The sequence below is a fragment of the Schistocerca nitens genome, chromosome 1 (assembly GCF_023898315.1).
Source record: "Schistocerca nitens isolate TAMUIC-IGC-003100 chromosome 1, iqSchNite1.1, whole genome shotgun sequence".
Taxonomy (NCBI): Eukaryota; Metazoa; Arthropoda; class Insecta; order Orthoptera; family Acrididae; genus Schistocerca; species Schistocerca nitens.
The window spans coordinates 136,741,086-136,766,488 of NC_064614.1; the positions used below are offsets into that span (position 1 = coordinate 136,741,086).

Sequence of the window (25,403 nt, forward strand, 5' to 3'; positions counted from 1 at the left end):
GAAAATGATTGCTACCACTATACTGAAACTCTGTTTTTCCTCTACACTTATTAAATTCAAGCACTGTAACACGCTGAGGTGTCATGTCATCCTATACTTAGGTGAAGACTGTAAGTGTATCGCACAGACTAGAATTAGAGAGACGATAGTGACACAAGATGTGACGCTGTGGAGGATTCGAACGCATCGTACGAGATGCCGGTTCAAGGCAGTCGCCTGTTATTTTGTCGTCTGCTCGTTACGGTGATGGGGAGGGGCGGCTCTGCAGATAAAGGTCAGGCACAATCCAGCGAGAGCTCACTGTGTCGCAGAACTTCTGGAGTGAGTGAGTAGGTCTGTCAAACGAAATGGCATCACCAAAAGTCAAGAATGAGAAAATTGGGATCGTGGGAAGGTAGGTACAATATTTGTTTGTAGAATTATACATTGTCAACGTCTTCCAAGACGTTGCAGAAAACATCATTCTAATAGCTAAGAAGTGTCAAGTCCGTACTGTGGCATAACGTGTATTCACACACAGTGTATTAAAAATTACTTTCAGCTCTGAGTTTTACCCTCACCGAAGTTCCCACCAAAGAAAATTGAATGTATGTATTAACATAACCCCATGAACATCGGCATTTCTTATTTTACACCTTTCAAAGTAATTTACATTTCAGTTTTTTTTATTTTACATTTATAGCTGTAAATGAAACTAAGCTTATCTGTTTAAGATTTGTTAGTGTTTACTGTTTTTGGGCTGTTGTCATTGTGTGCACAAAGCCCTGCCGTCAGACGTTTCTTATTTCCTCAAAATTTCTCAACACTTTCACTGAAATATCGTCAGTAATTTTCTCAAAGGTACTGTTTCGTACTGTGCCATTGCCCATTTGCATTTACTGTGTGTTTATGCTATGTGGAACAAATTATACTTGTGTAGGAAAAGGAAACAATTGAGGTAGTTGCAAATCATGTTGTTGTTTCAAAATCCCTCCCCCCCTCTCTCTCTCCCCTCCCACTTTCCTATAATGCCAAACTGAAAGTTCATTGATGCTTGAGAATACATGCTATCAAGTGAGCTTTTCTTTTAGTCAAGTTGAAATTTTTCTTCCCAGTTTGGTACAATGCCTTCTCATTAGTTACGCAGTTCATCATCAAATCTGCAGCATTGTATTGTAGCACCACATTTCAAAGTCGCCCATACGATAGTTTGTAGGCAGAAAGAGGGGAGGGGGGGGGGCGTTATGGAGCATTTTCAATATTTTGGAAGACAAATGGCGACTTGTAAGGTAGCCAAAAGTTCCAGTTCCAACCCTGTTAAATACCTGCATAATTCTGACTTTTGAAACTCCTGAAAGAAATGCACCAGACTACACTTTTCTTTTTCCCTTAACTGACACCTAATGGGGAGGGGGGGGGGCGTGTGAAGAGCTTCTGTTTACTTTTCTGAACTGCTTATCACATCACCTCCACACAAATCTACATTCCAGACAAATACCTTCAGAAAAAAGGCTTCCTTAAACCTGTTTACATCAGATGTGTGGAAAAATTCCCCTTTATCAGAAATACATTCTTTGCTACAGACATTCTGCATTTTATATCCTCTCTACTTCAATCATCAGTATTTGCTACCCCAGTAGCAAAGCTCATCTACTGCTGTTAGTGTCTTGTTTCCACATCACATTGTCAGTGTCACCTGATTTAATTCAGCTAATTCCATTTCCCTTGTTTTGATTTTGTTGATATTCATCATACATCCTTCTCTCAAGACACAAGTTGTCCATTCTGTTCAACTGATTTTCCTTTTTTATCTCTGACAGAATTAGAATGTCATCATCAAACTGCAAACTTCTCAGTTCTTCTTCCTGAACTTTAATTCACATTCCAAATTTCTCTTTTTGTTTCTTTCACAGCTTATTCAATGTACAAATTGAATAACATCGGGGATAGACTACAAAATTGTGTGACTTCCCTCTCAACTGCTGCTTTTATTTCGTGCCCTTTGAGTTTTCTAACTGTGTTTGGTTTCTGTGCAGGTTGTAATAACCTTTTGATATTCCTATATTTTATCCCTGCTATCATCAGAATTTTAAATAGGATATTTCGGTCAACACTGTCAAAACCTTTCTTGAAGTGCACAAATGTTATAAACATAGGTTTACCTATATTTTAAGAGAAATCATACAGTCAGTATTGCCCGTATGTTCCTACATTTCTCCCGACCCAAACTGATTTTCCCAAGGTCAGCTTATATAAATTTTTCCATGATTATGGAAATAACTTGTTGTTTTTGCAACCATGGCTTGTTAAACTGATAGTACAATAATATTCACCTCTTTCAGCATCTGATTTCTTTGGAACTGGAATAATTACACTCTTCGTTGTTGTTTGTGTAACAAAACAACAATATCTGTTTCATGGACCTGCACTGTAATAAAATGGTTGATGTTGCACTTCAGTTTGTAGTGTACTAATGAAATTGTTTGACTCCCCTTTTACCGTCCATTTACATAGACCTTATTTGACACAGTTCTGCGGGGTGATGTGCTTGACACACTGGAGTGGATCGCACCCCAGCAACAACAATTGATATAACAAATAATCTATTGAATATATGCTATTGTTGTTGTGGTCTTCAGTCCAGAGACTGGTTTGATGCAGCTCTCCATGCTACTCTATCCTGTGCAAGCATCTCCACCTCCAAATAGCTAGTGCAACAAATATCCTTCTGAACCTGCTTAATTTATTCATCTCTTGGTCTCTCTCTACGATTTTTACCCCGCCTCCCTTGATGCCTCAGAACATGTCCTACCAACTGATACTTTCTTCTAGTCAAGTTGTGCCACAAATTCCTCTTCTTCCCAATTCTGTTCAGTACTTCCTCATTAGTTATGTTATCTACCCATCTAATATTCAGCATTCTTCGTAGCACCACAGTCTGGAAGCTTCTATTCTTGTCTACACTGTTTATCATCCATGTTTCACTTCCATACATGGCTACACTCCATACCAGGCTTTGACACACAAACCTATACTCGATGTTAACATATTTTTCTTCTTCAGAAATGTTGTTTTTGCCATAGCCAGTCTACATTTTATATCCTCGCTACTTCTACCATCATCAGTTATTTTATTCCCCAAATGGAAAAAGTCATTTACTACTTTAAGTGTCTCATTTCCTAATCTAATACCCTCAGCATCACCTGATTCAATTCGACTACATTCCATTATCCTTATTTTGCTTTTGTTGATGTTCATCTTACATCCTCCTTTCAAGACACTATCCATTCCAGTCAACTGTTCATACAAGCCCTTTGCTGTCTCTAATTGAAATGCAGTATCATTGGCAAACGTCAAAGTTTTTATTTCTTCTCCATGGAATTTAATACCTACTCCAAATTTTTCTTTTGTTTCCTTTACTGCTTGCTTAATATACAGATTGAATAACATTGGGGATAGACCACAACCCTGTCTCACTTCCATCGCGATCACTGCTTCCCTTTCATGCCCCTCGACTCTTATAACTACCATCTGGTTTCTGTACAGATTGTAAATAGCCTTTCGCTCCCTGTATTTTACACCCGCCACCTTCAGAATTTGAAAGAGAGTATTCCAGTCAACTTTGTCCAAAGCTTTTTCTAAGTCAAGTAATGTAGGTTTCTTTCCTTAACCTGTCTTCAAAGATAAGTCATAGGGTTACGGTAGTATTGCCTTGTGTGTTCAACATTTATAGGGAATCCAAACTGATCTCCCCTGAGGCTGGCTTCTACCAGTTTTTCCATTGAATAAATATGGTTCAAAAATTTTTCGTAACTTCTCAAAATCTTATCTTTTGAAGTTATGTAGATAATGTAACCAAAAAATAACATTAAAAGATGCAGGCATCTGAGGAACTGAAAAACATTAGTTTCTTTCTTTTTTTTTTTTTTTAATCATATAAATGGCTAGAAATGTAACTCTTGTTTCCTCAAGACATAGTACTACAAGAAAAAAATAGTAATGGCTGTTACTGAACTATCTAAGAAAGATATTCATTCTGGAAAATTGGAGGGAGAAATATTCATGAAAAAGTGAAAATTCTGTTCTCAGAATAAGCAAGTACTTTCAGTATCATCATATGAACCCTCTTCCTCTCCTATAGTGCACACAGAACCTTGTTCTTCACTTGGAAAATTCTCCTCATCAGTTCATTTAACAAATTCGTCATGATTTTTGTCCACTTCAAGAAATTCCCCACATAGGCCCCCTGTGTGTTGAGTTAGCAGATTATATGCCATGCAGTTATTTGAATAAAATGTTATCTAGATTACAAAAAATAATTATAAAACATAGTATATACACACTTTATTTTTTATTCTGATGCTAAAATATACTTCAAAAGGAATGCTAGAGGGGAAAAAGTGTATCACATGCTATAAAGTAATCACTGTGCATTTGGTTTCGAGAAGAATGCTGGTCAGGGTTTAGGTCTTAGTGAAGAACGAGGTGAGCATATCTGTTTCTTACCTGTAAGTTATTTAATTTGGTGCTTGTGAGTTCAATGTGTATTTCCTTGCAGAGCCCCCAAAAGAAATATGTAATATGAATCAACGCAAGTCCAATTTTATTTTAGCAAATGTTGCATCTGGTGGGTATTGAACAGTTGTTTGTGTTGCAGCCACTCCAATTTTTAGGCCTTCTTGTTGTCTACAGCATTTATTTGCAGATATTCTGCATTAAAGTTTTTCACAGTTTCATTTTTATTTTGTTATTGCTGTTAAGAACCTTATATAGTATGGCTTACCTCAAAGGTGTAGTATTCTTATTACAAGTTACTAAAACTAGTTGTAACTGTGCAGTGGAAGGGACACTCTTCAGACTATTAGTATCTCCTACATTCTTTCCTGTAAGTGTAAAAACTCAAAGGTCCACATTGATTGCCTGTAATGTTTTTTTTTCCGTGGAAGGTTTCACACTGCCATTGGATGTAGACAAAACTTCGTGAGATATTAAAGGAGTATATTAGACCTGGGCTCAAGGACAAAGTAGTGATATTTGTTAGTCCTAGCTCAACAAATAGTTATAATGTGCAAGGAGGTTTTCTGCCTATATTAACAGGGGAACGTATCGACTCACCGAAAGGGTGAAATCAGCATTTACAATCAATGGTATTTAATTGTGCAATAATCCTGTTGTGATAAGGAATTCTGTTTTAAAGCTGCTCAGATATAAAAGTGACTTTGGATGTACTCCAAGGGAGTGCTATGGGAGCATTCCTTTTCACATTATATATAAATAACAGACTAGATAATGTTGTGAATTTCATGAGGCTTTTCACTGATGATGCTGTTGTGTAAAAGAGAAGCCAATACTAGAAAATCATAGCAAAAGACAGGAAGATCGGCAGAGGATCTTTGCATGGTGCAGGAAGTGGCAATTGACCCTCGACATAAACAAACGTATTGTATTGCTTATACATAGACAGAATGAGCTGTTATTGTATGACTACGCAATAACTGCAGAACAATCACTCAAAGCAGTTTCTTTCATATGCGTACAAACATATTTGAAAGTTTAACATCCTTACAAAATAAATCGCAAGTAAGGCAGATACTATACTTAGATTTATTGGAAGTATCCTCTAGAAATTTACTCCATCAACAAAGGAGGTAGTTTACAAAATGCTCGTTTGAAAAATCCTTGAATATTGCTTGTTAGTCTTGGATCTGTAGTTGATAGGATTGATACAGGAAATATAGAAGATACAAAGAAAAGCAGCACATTTTATTACAGGTTCATTTAATAAGAGCAAAAGAGTCACAGAGATGCTCAGCTGCCTCCAGCAGCAGGCTCTGCAAGAGAGGTGTTCTGCATTATACTCCACTGTTAAAATTCCAAGAGCATACATTCCTAGAAGAGTCAGCCAGTGTATTGCTTCCTCCTGTGTGTACCTCATGAAGATAAAATTGGAGACATTTGAGCCTACACAGAGGCTTACAAGCAATATTTCCTCCTAGAACCAGCCGGAACTGGAACAGGAAAAGCGAGAAGTGACACGGGTACACAAAGTACTCTCCAGCACACACCATAAGGTGGTTTGTGGAGTTTAGATGTTGAAAATATTTTGTCCAACCCCTCAATTTATGACTACGTTGAAGTGCTGCATTTGTTGCTCCTTTTGAAATGCCTGACATGTAATGTTGACTGATAAACAAAACCAGTTTTGTTAATTTGCCAATTTAATCACCCTGTGGTTTTTCTTCCTTCCTCTCAGTGGTTTGATTGGCCGTAGCTGGGCAATGCTGTTTGCTGCTGCTGGGTATGAGGTTCATCTTTATGACATCTTGCCAGAGCAGGTCAGCTCAGCTCTGGAAGACATTAAAAAACAACTGAAAACATTGGAAAAAGAAAAACTTCTACGTGGAAAACTGTCTGCAGACCAACAGATGTCTCTTATAAAGGGTAAGTTACTTTTCTTGAAACCTTTTAAGGTTACAGGGTACTTTCTCTGCTCAATATTATGTAAAAGTAAACACCTGTTTCTTTGAGGCACTGTTTATAATGTATACGTGTTACAGATTTTGTGTTGATATCAGGTAATGCAGCACACTTTCTAAATAAATTAGAAGTATTTTGAATATTTCTGAACCTGCTTAGGGTTATTAAAAAAAGTTACAAAGAAATAGATGCAATTTTTTTCCAAACTATTTAATTCAGTTTTATACATTTGAAGGAGACAAAGACTAAACTTTTACCAGATATGCATGACATGATGGCTGAGGAACTAGATCTATTTAATTCCACCTATTATGTGTATTACAAGCATATAAAATATCACATCTTATATTTTAATTTTTATAATTTTTTTTCCTAATAAAAATGTTATTTTTTCTACAATTTAGTTGATTCTGCAAAACTCTTAGTTCTAATACATAAGTATGGACTATTGCAAGTTACAGAAAAAAATAGAGCAATGCTTTATAAACTTTAGGAAATATTTGCACCTGATTTCTGAAAAATGCAACTTGCGGGAAATTGGGAATGAAGATATGAGCCCAATTAAACTGTGTCTCAGAACATTCCTGAAGCATAGTCTTCATCCTGCAGCATTTCATCATCTTCAGGCTTCCTCTTGGCATTCCTTTTAGCACTTCTTGCTTCTTTGGAAACTCAAAGAGCGAATCTTTCAGCTTCATGCACCCATTGTCTGTCACGTGCAAGCAGTTGATCTTCCATATTAGAGCCACATTTTATGCCTAAATTTCTCAGGACTTTCAACCTTCCTATCACACCATCATTAAAACATATCACTGCACCTAGTACACCAACTTTTAATGTATTTAGTCCTGCATAAACATTCTTGGGTATTCTTTCCCATATGCAATGGTTGAAACTTTCATTTGTATTCTGAGTGCCCCCATGAAGACATTTTCTAAGCAAAACAGGGTCACTCAGATCCCTAAAAATTGGTTTTATTTCATTCATAACAGGCTCAGGAAGAGAATGCTTGTGATGGTATATTTGACCACTTTCATTTGCTTGTTGGTAACCACACCAAGGATCTGCTCCTTTAGGGTAAAGTCCGTAAACAGGGTGGTCATCTGTGGACAACTTACAAAAGTACGTGGCCCATGTAGCTTTTCTAATTGCTGTAACATCATTCAGAAGTGTAGTTCATCTAATGTCCAGTCCATAATAACTCTGAAGGAGGTCTATTTCAGTTTCTGTCAATCTGCCTCGGTCAGACAGAGATTTTCCATCAGATAGCAACTTTCATTTCTCTTTGTAGCTTCCTCAATCTAGCACCCATCCTCTTTTGCGCATGTCCACAGCACTCCAGTTTTGTTATCAAGGTATCACCATAAACATTGAACTCATTAATTTCATTGAAAGCTTTAGAGCCTCCATCACCTAGGTATTTTATATATCTAATGTTATAAACAGGCACCGAGATCTGAAATATTTTTGGAGGTCCATCACACTCCATACCTCCACAGTAACCATCATAATTCTTAGAACACTGATGTCCAATATGTCCTTCATTGTTACCATGGCAGGTGTGACAGTACTTAGATAAGTACTCAACATCAACAACTTTACCATTCTCCAGAGAAGTAGCACTTACAACACCAATCAAGGAACGATGTCCATGACGTTGCTATGTCCCATCAAGTGCAACAGCAGTGTCCCTGGTTTCACTAATATTTACAGTTTCTTCTACTGCATGTTTCATAGATGCTTTAGACACAACCGTCAAGGCACCTAAAAGTATTTTTATGTACTTCCTGAACGTATTGGGAGGAGGAGGAGGAAGGTCAATCAAACCACAAAACGTTTGAGCAGCTGTTTTTCCTTTCCCTGTTGCATGCATTGCATATACTAACTTCAAATTAACATCATATGAATTATGCACACTGTTTGAAGCCCTTTTCGAGGTTGATTTATTGCAGAATATACACAGAACAACTAATTTTGATGCTAAACCCTTCCTGCTACTTTGTTGTTCAGTTATTTCTAGACAGCCTACACCATTACATTGTTTACATTTCGCCACTTCCTTTAGCAAAGAAGATGAGATGCCCACATCAACAACAAATCCACTACAAACAGCATAATTGTTAACACAAAAATTTGAATCACCAAGAGTTTCTTCCCAGAAGAACTGATACATAGGCTACTTTCGACAGTGTGGCATGCTTTATTTGTGAACTGGTTACCATGGAATTTCCTTTTATTGAACTTCTTGATGCGTGGCATAGTTCGTATTTATTGCACACTAAAGGATGTGTACTTCCACAAATATATATAGCACTTGGGCTACAAACATTCAGTAACACGTGAACAAACTGCTTCAGTGAAACAAAAGTAAATACTAGCAAAGATAATCATTTACAGACACTAGGAACCTGCACTGTTACCAACATATACAATGTATCATATGTGTTATCGCTGGAAACAGGAAGTTCACAGTTCTTTTCAAAATAATACTGGTTTCTGAAACAGAAATAAAGAGGGCGCGGCAGCGTACATGACCGTACCTTTAAAATTTGGTGTATATAGGTCATCTTTGATTTGAAACCCTATAATATAGATATCAGTGTAATCAGGAAAGACTATAGAATATAATAAAGTCATAAAAATTTCGATTTTTCCACCATTTATTAAGTAACCTGTATCTTTAATTATCACATTTGTTATTGTTAATATTTGATCTGCATGTAAGTTTGTTAATTAGAAGATCTCTGTCACGTACATTTCTCGTATGTAGCACCACAGTAAACAAGAATGTTCTGAGTGTTGTTGTTGTCGTTGTTTCCTCCCCCCCCCCCCCCCCCAATATGAATTCGAAAAAAATTCCGTAAGGTAGAGAGTGAATGACTGTCTACTGGCTCTGTCACTGACGGCCTTCATCACCACCACCTATTAGAAACAACTGTGGCTTCTTTTCTGCAGTGTGCAGATATCCACTCTGCAGTGTGCAGGCATCCACTTTGGTAATGCTTTAGAGCCTCCGAGACACAGGAGGGAGCAGTTTAATTTTGACAGTATAGAAGAATAGGAAATGAGCAAAAGTGACTGTTGTGTGGTGCTCCCTAGGAAGAGAAGGAAAAATAATAGGAGAACATGACCTAAGGGAGGAATGAATTAGAAGATGAATTTTGCGCATGGCACAGATTAATAATTGTAGTCTCTTTGTTAAAGAGCCAAGAAAGAAGGCTGGTTGTATACATCAAAGATACCTGGAGACACTGGAATGTTTCAGATAGCTTATATAATGGCAAGACAGATCTTCAGAAACCATATTTTAAACTACGAAACACTTCCAGCAGCAAATGTGTATAGTGCTCACAATTTACTGATTATGATGAAATATTAAGGAGATGGGCTCTAAATAACTTGAATGAACCAAAGCTTGTTGAAAGTCTGAAAGGTAGCATTAGGAAAAGATTGACTGAATCAGGTGAAAGGAATGCGGTAGAAGTGGGAAGTGAGAAATGGAGTAGTGAAGGTTGCAGAGGAACAATTAGGCAAAAAAAGGCAAGGCCCAGTACACATCCTTGAGTAAAAATCAGATTGACAGGAGATGAAAAATGGTGAGGTGGGGGTTGCTAGAGAAGTGTCAAGAATATGTAAATAATGGAGATGCTGAGTCACAGGTAGCCACAACAAAACGACTGTCACAAATAAAGTTTTTGGCCAGTAAGGCCTTTGTCAAAAATAGATCTCACACACACACACACTCTCTCTCTCTCTCTCTCTCTCTCTCTCTCTCTCTCTCTCTCTCTCGCTCTCTCTCTCTCTCGCAAATGCAACTCACACACATGCCTGAATGTGCGTGCATGCGTGTTTGTGTGCATGTTGCCGTCTATTTTTGACAAAGGCCTTACTGTCCGAAAACTTTGTTTGTGACGGTCCCTTTGTTGGGCCTACCTGTGACTCAGCATCTCTGCTATATGGTGAGTAGCAGCTTTCCTTCTCATAATATCGTTACATTCCATCCTGGATTTTCCATTGTGTAATACATAAATAAGGGAAATATAAGTTCCACATAAAGGAAAATTAAAGAAACCTTACAAGAAAAGACTTATTATTTTCGGACTGGTACAGTAATTTTAGTTGGTGTATTTAACTGTTTCTCTGTATAATACTACTGGACTTTTTTTTATTTTTGTAGGCACATCAAACTTGTCAGAAGCTGTTAAAGGAGCAAAATTGGTACAGGAAAATGTACCAGAAAGACTGGATTTGAAATGTAAGGTGTATCAGGAGTTGGACAAAGTGGTGGATTCTAATACAATCCTCTCAAGTTCTACAAGTACATTCCTGCCTTCACTGTTCAGTAAGGACCTAAAACACAGGAGTCAAATTATTGTCTCACATCCAGTAAGTACAAAAATATTTGTATTTATAATATAGTTTTATGGTAGAAATACAAGAGAAGGTCAAGCACAGATAAGGAGAGAGTAACTAATATTAATGCAGACACGTAAAGTGATACTGGCTCTCTGCTGTTCCTAATCTATGAAAACAACTTAGGTGACAATCTGAACAGCCCTTTTATGGATGACACTGTTGTTTACCATGTAGTAAAGGCATTGGAAGATCTAGACAAATTGCAAAATGTTGCAGATGGTGTATCTTCATGGTGCAAAAAGTGGCAATTTACCCTAAACAATAAAAGGTGGCAGGTCCTCCAGATGAGTACTAAAAAACCATGTGAAATTTTAGTTATGCAATAAATCATATAAATTTAAAGGTTGCCAATTCAGTTCAGCTCAGTACTTAGTGGTTACAAATATGAATAACTTAAATTGGAAGCATCGCAGAGAAAATGTGGAGAAGGTGAACCAAAGACTGTGCTTTACTGCAGAACACTTGAACCATACAACAGATGCAATAAAGCAAATTTTTACACTATGATTGCCTGTCCTCAGGATCCTTACTGGATGAGATTAACAGAGGACATCAGAAAAGTTCAAAGAAGGGCAGTTTGTTTTGTATTATTGTGAAATAGGGGAAAGTGTGTCTTGGATTAGAGAGGCAAGTCGGGGTGGCAATCATTAGAAAAAAGGTATTTTTTTTGTTGCTGTGAGATCTCTTTACAAAATTTCAATCACCAACTTTCTGCACTGAATGTGCAAATATTTTATTGATTCCCAGCTACATAGGAAGAAATGACTCTTGTAATAAAATAAACCAGATCTCGCATGGAAAGATTTAGATATTCATTTCTCCCAGGTGCTTTTTGAGAGAGGAATGGTCGAGTAGTAGTCCAAAAGTTGTTCTCTGAACCATCTGCCCAAGAATTTGAGTGTGAATTTCTGAGTAGTCTTGTAGATGTATACAGAAATTGGAAATTTGTGGTAAGGTCTTACGGGACCAAACTGCTGAGGTCATCGGTCCCTAAGCCTACACACTACTTAATCTAACTTAAACTAAATTTACGCTATGGACAAAAACACACACACACGCTCCAGGGAGGACTTGAACCTCCAACGGGCACGGACCATGACAAGGCGCCTCAGACTGTGTGGTTAGATGTATATAGAAAATATGCAGAAATTTGTTCCTCAAAGTGATGTTCCAAGTCTACAAATGTGTCATGCTTCTTTTCTTATCAGAACATGTTCAAACATGCAGTGCTGCTGAGAGTTGCTATCGGTGGATGTGACAGTGTTGGGTAGAAGAATAGTAACCAGTTCTGGGGAACAATTGTCCTTGTGGACTGCCACTGGTTTAGTGATTTGAGGAAATGTCTCCAGTGCTTAGAGAAGGCTGTTCAGTGCCCTACCATGTGAAGGTGCTTCAGAGTTTCTGTATAAAACAGAAAATTTGAGGACACTTCCGTTCAGGGTTGACTTCCTTACCCAATTGTTGAAGGGAATGTAGTCGAAATGTAGAAAGATTTCTGTGAATCACACTACTAAATAACATCAGTCCCACAGCCTGTGTGTGTCTGCATATTACATTATTCTTGAAGATCATATTACAGACAGAATGGTTTTTATTTCCTGTGTTGTATCACAAGTTTTGTGTGAGAAGCTAACAGTACATATCTTGTTACAGTGCAAGAAATTGTGCCACAGATTTTGGTTATTGTTTGGATACTGTTATGTGTGATGAAATCTGAGATGTGGTTACAACATGTGGGAAATTTAAAACAAGAAATGAGGATGTAAGTTGAGGACATTAGTGGTGCCAAGGGGATTGGAAGGAAAACTATAAGAACATGCTGGACATGGGAAAGAAATTATTGAATTTGTTAGGAACAGAGTTAAAGAAAAACTCAGAAGTGTGTGTACTAGAAAGTTCAGTGAAGACAGTGGAGTGTAAGAGATGAGTCTTAAAAAATGTTGGCAGGTTCTTACGAACTTTTATATTGTATTCCCATGGTTATGGTATTATGTTTCGCACAACAATACTTAAAATTCTGAGAGTGATGTTCTGAGTGTATGTAAGTAAAATGAACTTACTGGGTAGCAAAATTTCTTATTAATTAGTAGTAAAAAAGCAGAGTTATAAATTTCCTAGTTGTAAAATAAGAATTATTGAACATGACATTAAAAACAGAGCGGGTTTTACAAATGTATAGCACGTGGAAAACTACAGTGTGTTCCATGATTAATGTTTAATTAGTTGCCAGCTTAAAATCTTATAGTGTCCCTTGTTCATGAAAATTGTCATAAGATGAGGTGTACAGTATGTTGGCAACAGTTTCTTTACAAACAGAGACATTTCTAAGTGTTTTGCCACCCTAGGACAGAACTGAAAAATAACACCCCTTCTTTTTTTACTACCATTGGTCTCCCCGATATCCATACCCATTTCCACCACCAGCAACATCCAACGGCACAACAATGCAAATCTGTTGTTATACTTTTAATAATTAAACTAAAGTGACCAGACATCTTAATTTCCTGGGGACAGTCCTCAGTTTTTATGCTCAGTCCATAGTTTCTTTAAAACAGTTTCTGCAATTATGTCCGACTGATTAAAAAGTCATGACAGTCTCTTCTTTTATTATTTGCGTACATGTCAAAGTTTAAGGAAATGCCAGCTAATTTGTTTGAGGAAAGACAATGTAGTTCGTTTCTCATGCTGCAAGTCTCGGAGACAGACTTAACTGACACCAACTCATGTTTGTGTATGATTATGATGAAATGCATTTACCTTTTACTCCTTTTAGATATGTTGAAAGAGAAGTACAAAACCTAGCTTGTGAATATGTGATCGATTATCCATAGGAAATAGTAGAACTAAAAACATCAACAGAACCAATGAATAGAACTGACACTTGACAAATGATCTGCAGAGACAAAAACAAAAAGGACTGAGAGAGCAGTGGGATCAGGTTGCAACCTGATCGCAAGCCAGCGCATGTGCCTTGCTGCAATGCTGGACAGAGATGAATTGAGATTATCTTTGTTTCCATTTCGTACTCGGTAGCAGTTGCTTTAGTTTTGAGCTAGGTAGAGGCAATGTGTTTACTTTTGTCAAAGTTACTAAATACTTGTTATGTAATTGTTGTGTATGCTTTTGAAAACAGTTTGATGTTTTAGTTTCTTCCTCTTTTTCATTTTTTCTCATGGTTTGCTCAATTTTTTCGCTGGTTGATTTGAAATTAATTTTCCCTACCCATGGGCCACCCTTAAAATTTTACCGCCCTATTTGTACCTGATGATGGAAATTTTAAAATTGTGGCATCTTGTTAAGACACAAAAAGCAATTTAGAAAAAGACACTACCAACTACACTAGTGTTCAGAGAAAATGCACCACCTTAAATTGACTAGAGATAGGATGTTCATATTCAGAGGCTATATATATATTAGTATGTTCTGCAGAAATGAGTAGCATTCGATTCATGTTGCCCCACGGGTTCAGGGTCAACATGGATATCACAGTGGAACGTCAAGTACTGGGAAAGTGTGCCTGCGGCTCTCGTTGTCATTATAAACCAAACATAATGGATCAGTGTGACTTAAGCAGACAGACAGGATGCCTCCCAGACATGCTTGAACGATACTGTCAAATCAGTGAATTCAAAAGAGGGTGCATTATTGGCATGAGAGAATGTGGTGCATCCATCCAGAAAATTGCTGCTCATGTGGGCCGAAGTGTTTTGGCAGTGCAACAGGTGTCTACAGAATGATTCACAGAAGGCCATAGAACATGACAACATGGGTCAGGCTGCACTGCCCACCTAGAAGATCGACATCTCATCCGAATGGCATTGCAAGACAGATCTGCATCCTCAGCTCTAGCTCAACCGCGGAACAGTATAACACATCGTACACTATCAGGGGTGCCAGTCCATTTCCTTTTATTACGGCATTGGTTACGTTCATGTCGTCCACTTCTCATACCTTTGGCGAATGTGCAGAAACAGGCTAGATGGCAATAGTGTATGGAACAATGTCACTGGGGACAGGAATGGCATCAGATAGTGTTTTCGGACAAATCCAGGATCTTTTTCTTTGAAAATGATGGCTGCACTTTGGTTCACCATACACAGTGTGAGTGGCATCACACTGACGGCATTCGCAGAACTCAAGGCATTATGGTGTGGGCTGCTATTGGCTACAACCACAAATCACAGTTGGTGTGTGACCAGTGTGACCTAAGTGAATGACATATTGTGACCTGTAACCATGCCCTTTCTACACATCCCAGGCGCCGTTTTTCAGCAACACAATGCATGACTACATGTTGCTGCATGAACACGTGCCTTCTTGGTGTCACAGGATGTCAGCCTTTTGCCCTAGCCCGCTAGATCACCAGACCCAGACATGTCACCAATCAGAAATGTGTGGGCTATAGTGAAACAACGGGTGCAGTGCTGTGACCCAATGCCAACCACCACAAATGAAATTTGAAACCAGCTGAATGCAGCATGGATGGCCATACCGCAGGACACCATTTGCACCTTATAACCGTCGATGGCATTGTGCACGGAACAAGTTACCACGGCCCATGGCGGATCCTGTGCCTACTAGGCAACAGGGCACCTGGTGAACCAAGGTGACTGATATCAAATCATCTCTGCAGAACATAACAACACACAAGACCTATGAAGATGAACATCCTATCTCTAGTTGTTAAAAGTACTCTGTTTTTTCTAAAGATGAATGTAAATTTGATTATGGAAATTCAATCGGCATACAAATTATTACATAGTTATCTTTATACAAATTAAAAAGAGCCATCATATTTATTGAAGGCAACTGTTAACTGTCACTAGAATTTGTTTTATTAATGTTGTCTTTTAACTTTTCATGCAGTGCAAGAAACACAGTTACATAATATTTGCACTTCCAGAAAAAACTATAATGTGATGTAGAAGTGTAATATTTGTTTAGTAGAATTTACTACTTTTTGGAAACATGCAGAAATTGGTAGATCTTCACTAATTTCTTGGATCCTTTCTCTCCTAAATTATTTCATAATTATGATCAAACAAGTCCATAGACGGAGAAGATCCCCCTAATGGGTGCAGTACAGACAGGGCAAGAAATGAGGCACTAGTAAAGTAGTTGTAGTGTCTTAAATAAATTAAACACAGGAATTTAAATTGAACTATTTGTCAATACAAGCAAAATCCTAAAAAACAATAAAAATCCGTTTAAAAAACCAATTTTACCCACTTATTTATTTATTTTTTAAAACCCGGGCTTTTCTCAATTGTGGTATTTATGCCATAAGTGTTTCTGTTGGTTAGCATTCCTCAATTGCATTCATGGAGTGTTCAACAAAATATGATGGACTAATGTTAACATTTCTGATTTTTTATTTATATTTTACCTTAGTGTGAAATAGACAGATTTCTGTTGTCAACTGCTTGTCTATTTCCACACCTTAGTGTTAATTATGATAAAACATTTTTGCAGTTCAAAAAAATTTTCCCTTGAACATTGTTCTCAATATTTTCTCTGCTCTCACAGCTATATGGTATTTCATTTTTTTAAATTTTGTTCTTCTTACAGGTGAACCCCCCATATTATGTTCCATTGGTTGAAATAGTACCAGCTCCCTGGACTGATCCAGCAATTATTCCTCGTACAAGGGCTATCATGGAAGAAATTGGCCAAGCTCCAGTTTGCCTTACAAAGGAAATTCCAGGCTTTGCACTGAATAGAATCCAGTAAGTACCCTCCTCCTCTTCCTGCGTGCGTGCGTGCGCGCGCCCACACACACACACACACACACACACACACACACACACACACACACACACACACACACACACACACAGAGAGAGAGAGAGAGAGAGAGAGAGAGAGAGAGAGAGAGAGAGAGAGAGAGAGAATAAGCGCAGTATTATGTTGTTAATAAGGCTTTCACATAAAACACCCAAATAAGTGGACAGTAGCTGCACATCTATATAAAAGTAAACCTACTGTGTACCCAGTTGAGAATGGCTGAAAAGTAATGAACATTAAAGGTGTAGATTGGACATTCTGAAAAACCTCAAATTTTTCGTACCTAAATTTGTACAGTCAGATTAGAAGCTTTTTTAATGCAATTATCAAGCCCCGTGAAGATTTGGGTTAAAGAACCCTACGTACTGTAACATCTTGTTTCATGTTTAAAGTTTGTAAGTTTGTTTCCTACCTTTTCGTTCTAATATGAAATTGTTAGTGTTGTTGTAAAACCAACTACTTAAAACAAACCTCTCTTACTTCTGTTCTTCTGAGACTTTTGTCATCAGTTGTACTTGTAAGAAAATTTTAAATTCTTTGATGGATACCTTGTTTTTGTAATGTGACACAACTGTGGAGTGTAACTGCTTGGAATGTCTTTAGAAGTAGACAGCCCTTGAGACAAATGTTTTCATATGTCACTTTTTTATGAATGCATGTGTGTGTAAATATGAAACAATAACAGGAAACAAGTCATAGACAAATAGTAGCTTGCCATTATGCAGATATTTGGTTTACATTAAGGATCAGTTATCTTTCCCAAAGCCTAAATTAAACTTGTGAACCCTAGATGGTTGGTTGGTTGATATGGGGAAGGGGACCAAACAGGGAGGTCATTGGTCTCATTGGATTAGTGAAGGATGGGGAAGAAAGTCAGCTGCGCCCTTTCAAAGAAACCATTCTGACATTTGCCAGAAGCAATTAAGGAATCATAGCAAAAACCTAAATCAGGATGGCCGGACATAGGTTTGAAACAGTCATTCTCCTGAAGGTGAATCCAGTGTGCTAACTACTGCACAACCTCGCTCAGTGTGAACCATGAAGCTATAGTTAAATACAGGGTGATTCACGAAGGTATGCAAATATTGTAATATGTTATTCTACTAGTAAAACAAAAGAAAAAGTTCATATAAATGTAGGTCTTAGTTACGGAGTTATGGCTAATAAAAGATTTTTGCCTGAAATTTAGAAACTTCTCTAATATGAAGCCATTGCAAAACTGTAAGAGGTTAAAGTAAAGCACAATTTCCATTTATTTTGTTATTGATCTGGTGAATCTAATAAAACATGTCCCAGCCATAGCATTACCATCACATTTGGCACAAATAAACACCATATTGGCGTATTCCTGTGTTGTAAATTTGAAAGGCATCTCTATTTCATAAATAATCTACATACCACAACAGTTAATATGTGGTTTCACTTAAATACACTGTTGTTATTATGTTCTTTCACTGAACAATACAGAAAACTAACTCATTTCAAGGTTAGAAAATGAGTGAAAAAACTCGCTAACCATTGCCAACAATGACATACATGTTTCTACATTCTTAATGGAAAGTAAACAAATTTACTTGTGTAATACTCTTTGCTTCTTGGGATGTTCTAGAAAGCTACTGCAGATACACGTTTGGGACATGTTACATTAGATTCACCAGACCAATAACAACAAAATAAATGGAAATCGTGCTTTATTTTAACCTCGTACAGATTTGCGATGGCTTCATATTAGCAAAGTTACTAAATTCCAGGTAAAATCTTTTGTTAGCCGTAACTCTATAAATAAACATTTGTGGACCTTATTTTATATGAACTTTTTTCTTTAGTTTTACTTGTGGAATAACATATTAAAATACTTGCATATCTTCGTGAATCACCTTGTATATAAGAGGTCAGTCAAAAAAGTTTGAAATGCAGGCAGTTGATTGGCATATTAATAAAATCTCCACTGTTCCTGTCTGCCACAGGAATCCAAAATGGTTTTCTTAACTAGATCAGTTCTCTGCAAACCACTTGGCAATGTACTTTCCACTGTACCAGCTATTAGGGCATCTTCCCATTTCACTTTATGAAGTGACAATTTAAAGCGTATTCTAGAAACTTTCTAATTACACTTTCATGGGATAATTAGCATCTGTCTTCAAGCGACTGCCAGTTCAAGTCTTTTAGCATCTCTGAGAGACACTCCCATCAATGAAACAAATCTGTGACCATTTGTGCTGCACTTCTCTGCATATTTTCAGGGTGCCCTGGTAGTCCTATTTGGTACTGGTCCCACGCACTTGAGTACTATTCTAGGGTAGTATTGGTCATGTGAGCATTTTCTAAACTATCTCATTTGTAGACAGATTGGATACCCATAATACTCTAGCAATGAGGTACAGCCTGCAGCCTGCTTTTCCTATGATTGAGCTTGTATGAATGTTACATTTTGTATCGCTACAAATTGTTACATACAGGTATCTTCATGACTTCACTGATTACAACTGTGTCTCATTGAACATTTAATGCACATTGCCAATCTTTACACCATTTTGAAACCTTATCGAGATCTGACTGAATATTTGTGGAGGTTTTTTTTTTTTCCAGGCAGGATACTTTATTATAAATAGAGCTGCATTACATGTGTAAGATCTGGGTTTAATATAAACATTGTCTGCAAGGTCAATGTACAACACAAGCAGCCATGGTCCCAGCACACTTCCCTCATGCACCCAAAATTACTTCATCATCTTTGGATGACTCTCCATCCAATATAACATTCTGTGTCCTGTCTACTATGAAATTATCAGTTGATTCCCAAATTTTGCTTGATATCTCATACAATCATACTTTTGATAATAAGTGTGTGTTACTGATAAGTGATAGGCCTCAGACACAGCCAAATGATTTAACTCATATTTGGCAGGTCACTTGTTTACAACCTAAAATGAGATTCCTGCATATTTTTACTCGACACCCCTCTGGCTTTGAGAAACCAATCCTAAACCTTATAAAATGTTATCAGATCAGAACTGATTGTATCGATAGATAATTGAAAATTGAGCATTTTAATCATCATATGTGGAGTCCACAGATACATATTTTCCTAGGAATTGAGGGAAGAAACCGTTAAGACTGCCGCTTATGTATGAATGTATGTATGTATGTATGACTTAAACCACTCATATGCTGTTCCGTTTGTACCATAGAATTGTAATTTCTGGAACATAATGTTACGGTTCACACAATCAAATGCTTTGGATAAGTCATAGAAGATTCGTATGGTGACATTTTACTTTTTAATGTGGGCAGTGAAATTTTTTTTGAAATCCGAACTGTGATTTACTAAGTATCTCATTACTGCTGAGATATCTAACCATACTTGAGTACATTACTTTCTTGACAATTTTTGAAAATGCTGTAAGCAAGGATACTGGTCGATAATTATTGACATCTGTGGTTTCTCGTTCTTTGTAGAGAGCTTTGACAACGGCATATTGTAACCTGTCCGGGAAAATACCTTGAGTTAATGATGGATTACATATGTGACTCAGAATATCGGCAGTAACTGCTCCACATTGTTTTAATATGTTAGATACGTCATCTCCTCCAACAAACCATTTATTTTTCAAAGATTTAATGATTTTCCTCATTTCACAAGAGGTTCTAAGGTGAAAATTAATCTGACTAGTATTTCTCAAAACTGACTTTTCCATGTACTGCTTGGCTTTTTCTTTTGAACTATTCTTAACAATTTTTTCACCTACACTAAATAATTAAGAAATGGTTTCAAACACAGTAGCTACTTGTGTACTGTTGGTGAAGATGGTTTCTTTCTCTTTAATAGTAATACTACCAACCCTAGTGTTACTATTCCTGTCTCCCTTCTTAGAACATTCCATATTGATTTGATTTTATTGCAGAGTTGAGTTGTAAATTTCAACTCTATTGTATATATTTCTTGATTTTCTGACAACTTCTCTCAGTATGTTACAATAATTTTTAAAGTGTAAAATTACTCCCGAGTCTTTACTAATTGCTGTTGTCACATAGTTTTCTTTTTCATTCTGAAGAAACTTTAATACCTGTAGAACCTAAGGTTTCTTTGAAAAGTGTTCGGTGTTACTTTCACTAATTTTTTTGGGCAACAGTGTTCAAAAAGGGATATAAATTTATCGAGAAATATTTTGCGTTTATCATTATATACATCTCCACAGTTAACATTTATTAAACTTTCTCTGAAGTCTTCTGTAGATACCGGGTTGAGCAACCTTACACTTTTACTTAATGATTTATGAACAGTACACCCTGCTAGGTTTAGTAAGTTAATAAATTGTACATCATGATCTGATAATCCATTTATCACAGGGAAAGCTTATATTAGTTTTACATCCTCTTGCCGTACAAATACATTATCTATTAGAGTGCTACTGTCTTGAGCTATGCGTGTAGGGAACTTAATCACTGATTCTAAGTTATATGTCATTAATAACACTTCGAGTTCACTTTTCCTATCAGAATTGCTTAGAAAGTTTGCATTGAAATCACCACAGATTAACAACTTCTTTTTGTCTGTCAGATAGCATAATAAGGAAAGCGAAAGTAAAGAAATGTGAAACACAAATTTGCACCTGCCGGTTACATCATGTAAAGTAGTCAGTGTTGTACTTCCACAACGCACTTTTCAGCCAGTGTAGCAACGCAGTAAGTCGACACTGAGGACAACATACGAAGAAATAAAGAAAGCAGGGAATGTCGCTATAAGTGTCACTTTACAAATTTTGACATTACGAAAAGCAGTTGTAACTTTCACTGAGAAATAATTGCTCAACGTGAAAAGTTAGATAACACTGATTTCTGTACTGAATAAAATTCAAAACTTGCAGTTTAAATCTGTTACGTGGATGTCTTCTTCTTCTTCTTTCCAAAAAACTATATGATACATGTTTAAAATTGTATTACTTTTCTGCAGGTACTGCATATTGAATGAAGTTCTCCGCTTGGTTGCTGATGGAGTTTTAAATGTTAGTGACATTGATAAGGTGATGTCAGAGGGTCTAGGAATGCGTTATGCTTTCTTGGGTCCTCTTGAAACTGCTCATTTAAATGCCGAAGGTATGTATTCAGTTTGTCATTATATGCTTACAACATGCTAGTTAGCAATACACCAGTAAACCCCTGATTATTTAAAGATTTGAACTGTTGTGTATAAAACAGCTTCAAATGTCTAATTTCTTGACAAATGACTTAATATGTTAAATATTTGCCTTTAAGCATGTAACTGAGAAAAGGTTTAGGAAAGATTTGAAATTATGCTTAATATCGGTTGGAAGTTGCTGAGTTATCTCATTAGGAAAGAGTGGATGAATACAGTGTGGGTAATTTCCACTCCATTTTAAAGAAGAGCTAGTTTTTCACACATCTAAATGTATGACGTATCTCCTGAACTATGTGGCATCCAGTGACATAATCTTGCAGGTACATTCAGTGATGTATGATGTATGCAGGTACTGTTTGCGAAGTGTGTTGTGAAGAGAGTTAGTAGTAAAGAAATAACAAATTAAAAGGTCATTAAAGCAGTAGTAAATTAAAAGGTCATGCCTGATTCTAAAGTTTGGCTGCATGTACAGTGAAAATATAATAAGTATTAAACTTTTTCCTTCAATAATTTTGTTGAAGGTATCAGTGAGGGAAGTTGTGTAAAGGTTGGAAATTATGTCTAAAGCTTATCGGAAGTCGCTAAGTTCTCTCATTCTCAAATACTGAATACATAAAATCCATGTATTTGGATGTTTCTCAAAATTTGTGTAACAGCACCTAAAAGGACATTTATCATGTATAAAACTAAGTATCTGATCAATAAATGTGTTTGAACTTTACCTTTTTTTGTATTGCCTTCTATTCAAAAATGTCTAATGTTTTGATTGATGTAAATGGATATTGGTTTGATCAGATATTTTTGTCATTCAAGACTGAGTAATAATGTTTATCTGTATTGTTTGAATAAATTCTGCCCAGCTCTGTTTCTTAATATATTCTGAGAGTTATAAGTGAGTAGCAACTATCCTTTACGTAGGATTGCTAAGGAAATAAGATGTGATATGTTCCTCGATGCCCCAACTACATTGAAGATTCTATTTTTGGGCAGTGTTTTGACAAGTGATACATCCATCTTTAAGTGCTGCACGTGAAGGTCTTATATATTGGTATGCTTACTGTTTGCACTCAATAGGAACTGTGAAGAATTGTTGCCAAAGTGTAACTACTTCAAAATAGTTTACTACCTGGCACTCTCTGTGTCCGTTGTGCATTTTGTTTTGCAGTGTTCATTACAGCATATGTTCTGTGTGTGATTTCATCCTTGCAAGATCAAATGGTTAGTGAAATACCAGAATGTTGGATCCCAAGCCTTGCCGAAATTGAAACCTCCATTCATGTTTATTGGGTTTTCCTAACCCCTGTATAAACATTTGACTGAATTATTCAGTCCCAGAAGCTTGGGGACTGCCCCACAATACTAGTCTTGTCTTGTCACTTCGTAATGATATTCCACAACAGTTAATTTGCTTATCTGCTTCAATAAGGTGTGTGTGGTTGAAGTGCCTAGTGGTTCATTAACTGTCCTCATGTTCAACATACCAAGTTTGCAAGGTTTTGAGTATGTACTAATTTTTTTGGAGACATTAAGTGCCTTTAACAGTACATGGTGACGAGAATGAAATGCAGGGTGTTTCAGAAATAATTTACATATTGCAAAGTATTATGTTGTCAAAACATTGATTGCTGTACCACAGCTCAGTTATTAGAAGAACAAATACATTGTATAGTTTATATTTATTGGCGCTAGATGTCAGTTGTCTTCTGTTTGCTTGGTTGCCACCACATGTTGCAAAATGGCTGCTCTGCAGGAGAAATCATTTTGTGTTCTAGCGTTTGTGGAGTGTAATTCCATGATTACAGTGCAAAGATGTTTCAGATTGAGGTACCAAATTGACCCTCCAAATGCATGAAACATTTGCAGATGGTCTCAGTAGTTTGTAGACTCAGGACGTGTACTTACAGGAAAGAGTCCTGACAAAAATGTCACACAAAATCAGACCGCTTTCCAACAAAGCCCAACAAAATAAACTCATCATGACAATCGGGGGTTACAGATATGTACAACAAGAATTTAGCCTGTTTTGAGACATTGATTGGTTATGAAGCCGTACAAGCTATAGCTGGTACAGGCTCTAAGTCATGACAAGAAATGCAAATTTGTGGCACTTTCTGCCCAGCTACAGAGTGCTGTTGGCAGTGACAGCACTTTCACACAGTGCATCATGTTAAGTGATGAAGTGACTTTCCATGTACAACACAGTGGTAGAATTCGTGTCCTACAGACCCCACATCCACACAGTTCACCCAAAGTCAATATGTTTTGTGTGGCTCACGGCTACATTCTTTATTTGAATCAGATGCAATGTCATTTATTCTAAGTATAATGTATATACACTCTGAAAGCAGGGAGCATAAATTCTTAAGCTAAATGTACAACAAAGTTTAAAATCTTGTTCCTGTTTCAGGTATGGAAAGTTATTGTGATAGGTATGGTCAGACAATATATGATGTGTCCATGACAATGGGACCCACACCGAAATTTGAAGGTCCAGTGGTGAAAGAACTTCATAAACAACTGTGTGAGATGACTCCTCTAGAGAAACTTCCAGAACGAAGGGCATGGCGTGACTTGTGCCTCACACATCTCTCTACTCTGAAGAAGAAAATGTCTAATACTGAATGAAACAACAATGTGCAATAATATGTAAATAATTAACTGTATAAACTATATTTTGCCAATTCCAAAACATTTTTCCTTCTGTTCACTGTATGCCTCTGCCACCCCACCCCAGAAGAATGAGTAAAAACCAATGCAGAAATTGGGCGGGTCGTACACCTGCCCATTGGGAGACTCTCTCTCTCTCTCTCTCTCTCTCTCTCTCTCTGTGTGTGTGTGTGTGTGTGTGTGTGTGTGTGTGTGTGTGTGTGTGTGTGTGCTATACAAGTGGAGCAGTCAGGAAGTGATTGCCTTGGAGCTGGCTCAGGACCTATATCTCCTCCTTCCCCCAGCCCCCCTTCCCTTTGGCCCAGTACTCGGTATGCAGTCTCCGCTGAGGTGGTGGTAAGCATACCTCATCTCCTCCCCTTCTCCTCTCACCGATACATTGCTCTGTCTGAGGCCCACACCCCTTCTGGTGGCATCTCCACTGTTGCTGCTCCGCCTGTTCCTGAAGCCAGTTCACTGTGGGATATCTCCTTCCTCTTCTTAATAGAACTAAGTGCAGGTTCCCAGGTGTTAGTAAGGAGGTAACCTGTCATATGGCCACTTGGCAGAAAAAAGTAGAACGATTTCCTCATACATCTCAGTTCCATATCCCAGAAATCAATTTTGCCATGGAAGTCCATGTGAACGTGGAGTGCTCCCCTTTCTGGATGTCATGTTAAAATAAGAGAAGGCAGCACATTGGACCACAGTGTATACTGTAAGAAGACACACACGGAGTTATACTTGCACACTGACTGCTATCACCACCTAGCACAGAGGAACAGGGTGCTCAAAACATTTTCACATAGGACTTGCACCTCCTCTCTAACAGCGAGGGTCCAACCAAGAAGTTTAACACATGAGAATGGTGTTGCAGAGTGGCAAATTCAGAGACCCTGATGTCCTACACTGACTGTGCAACTGGCAGAAACAGACAAGGACCTCAGGAGGATGAAGCCAT

The 25,403-nt window shown here is 37.4% G+C and overlaps 1 protein-coding gene across 1 annotated transcript; it reads left to right on the forward strand.

The window, feature by feature from the left end:
• The first annotated feature begins 234 nt into the window (after positions 1–234).
• Positions 235–24,485, forward strand: LOC126243273 (lambda-crystallin). The gene is made up of 6 exons (XM_049948151.1): positions 235–394; positions 6,233–6,420; positions 10,634–10,842; positions 16,441–16,598; positions 21,611–21,753; positions 24,204–24,485. Exons 1-6 carry the CDS (start codon positions 348–350, stop codon positions 24,419–24,421), a joined length of 963 nt encoding a protein of 320 aa, XP_049804108.1. The 5' UTR covers positions 235–347; the 3' UTR covers positions 24,422–24,485.
• Positions 24,486–25,403: the final 918 nt, after the last annotated feature.

Bases quoted from the DNA above. Each gene is read 5' to 3' on its own strand.
- LOC126243273 (XM_049948151.1), top strand. From the start codon at position 348: ATGGCATCACCAAAAGTCAAGAATGAGAAAATTGGGATCGTGGGAAG. The intron at 10,843-16,440 runs GTAAGTACAAAA...TTCTTCTTACAG, and splicing joins AAATTATTGTCTCACATCCA to GTGAACCCCCCATATTATGT. The intron at 16,599-21,610 runs GTAAGTACCCTC...ACTTTTCTGCAG, and splicing joins TTTGCACTGAATAGAATCCA to GTACTGCATATTGAATGAAG.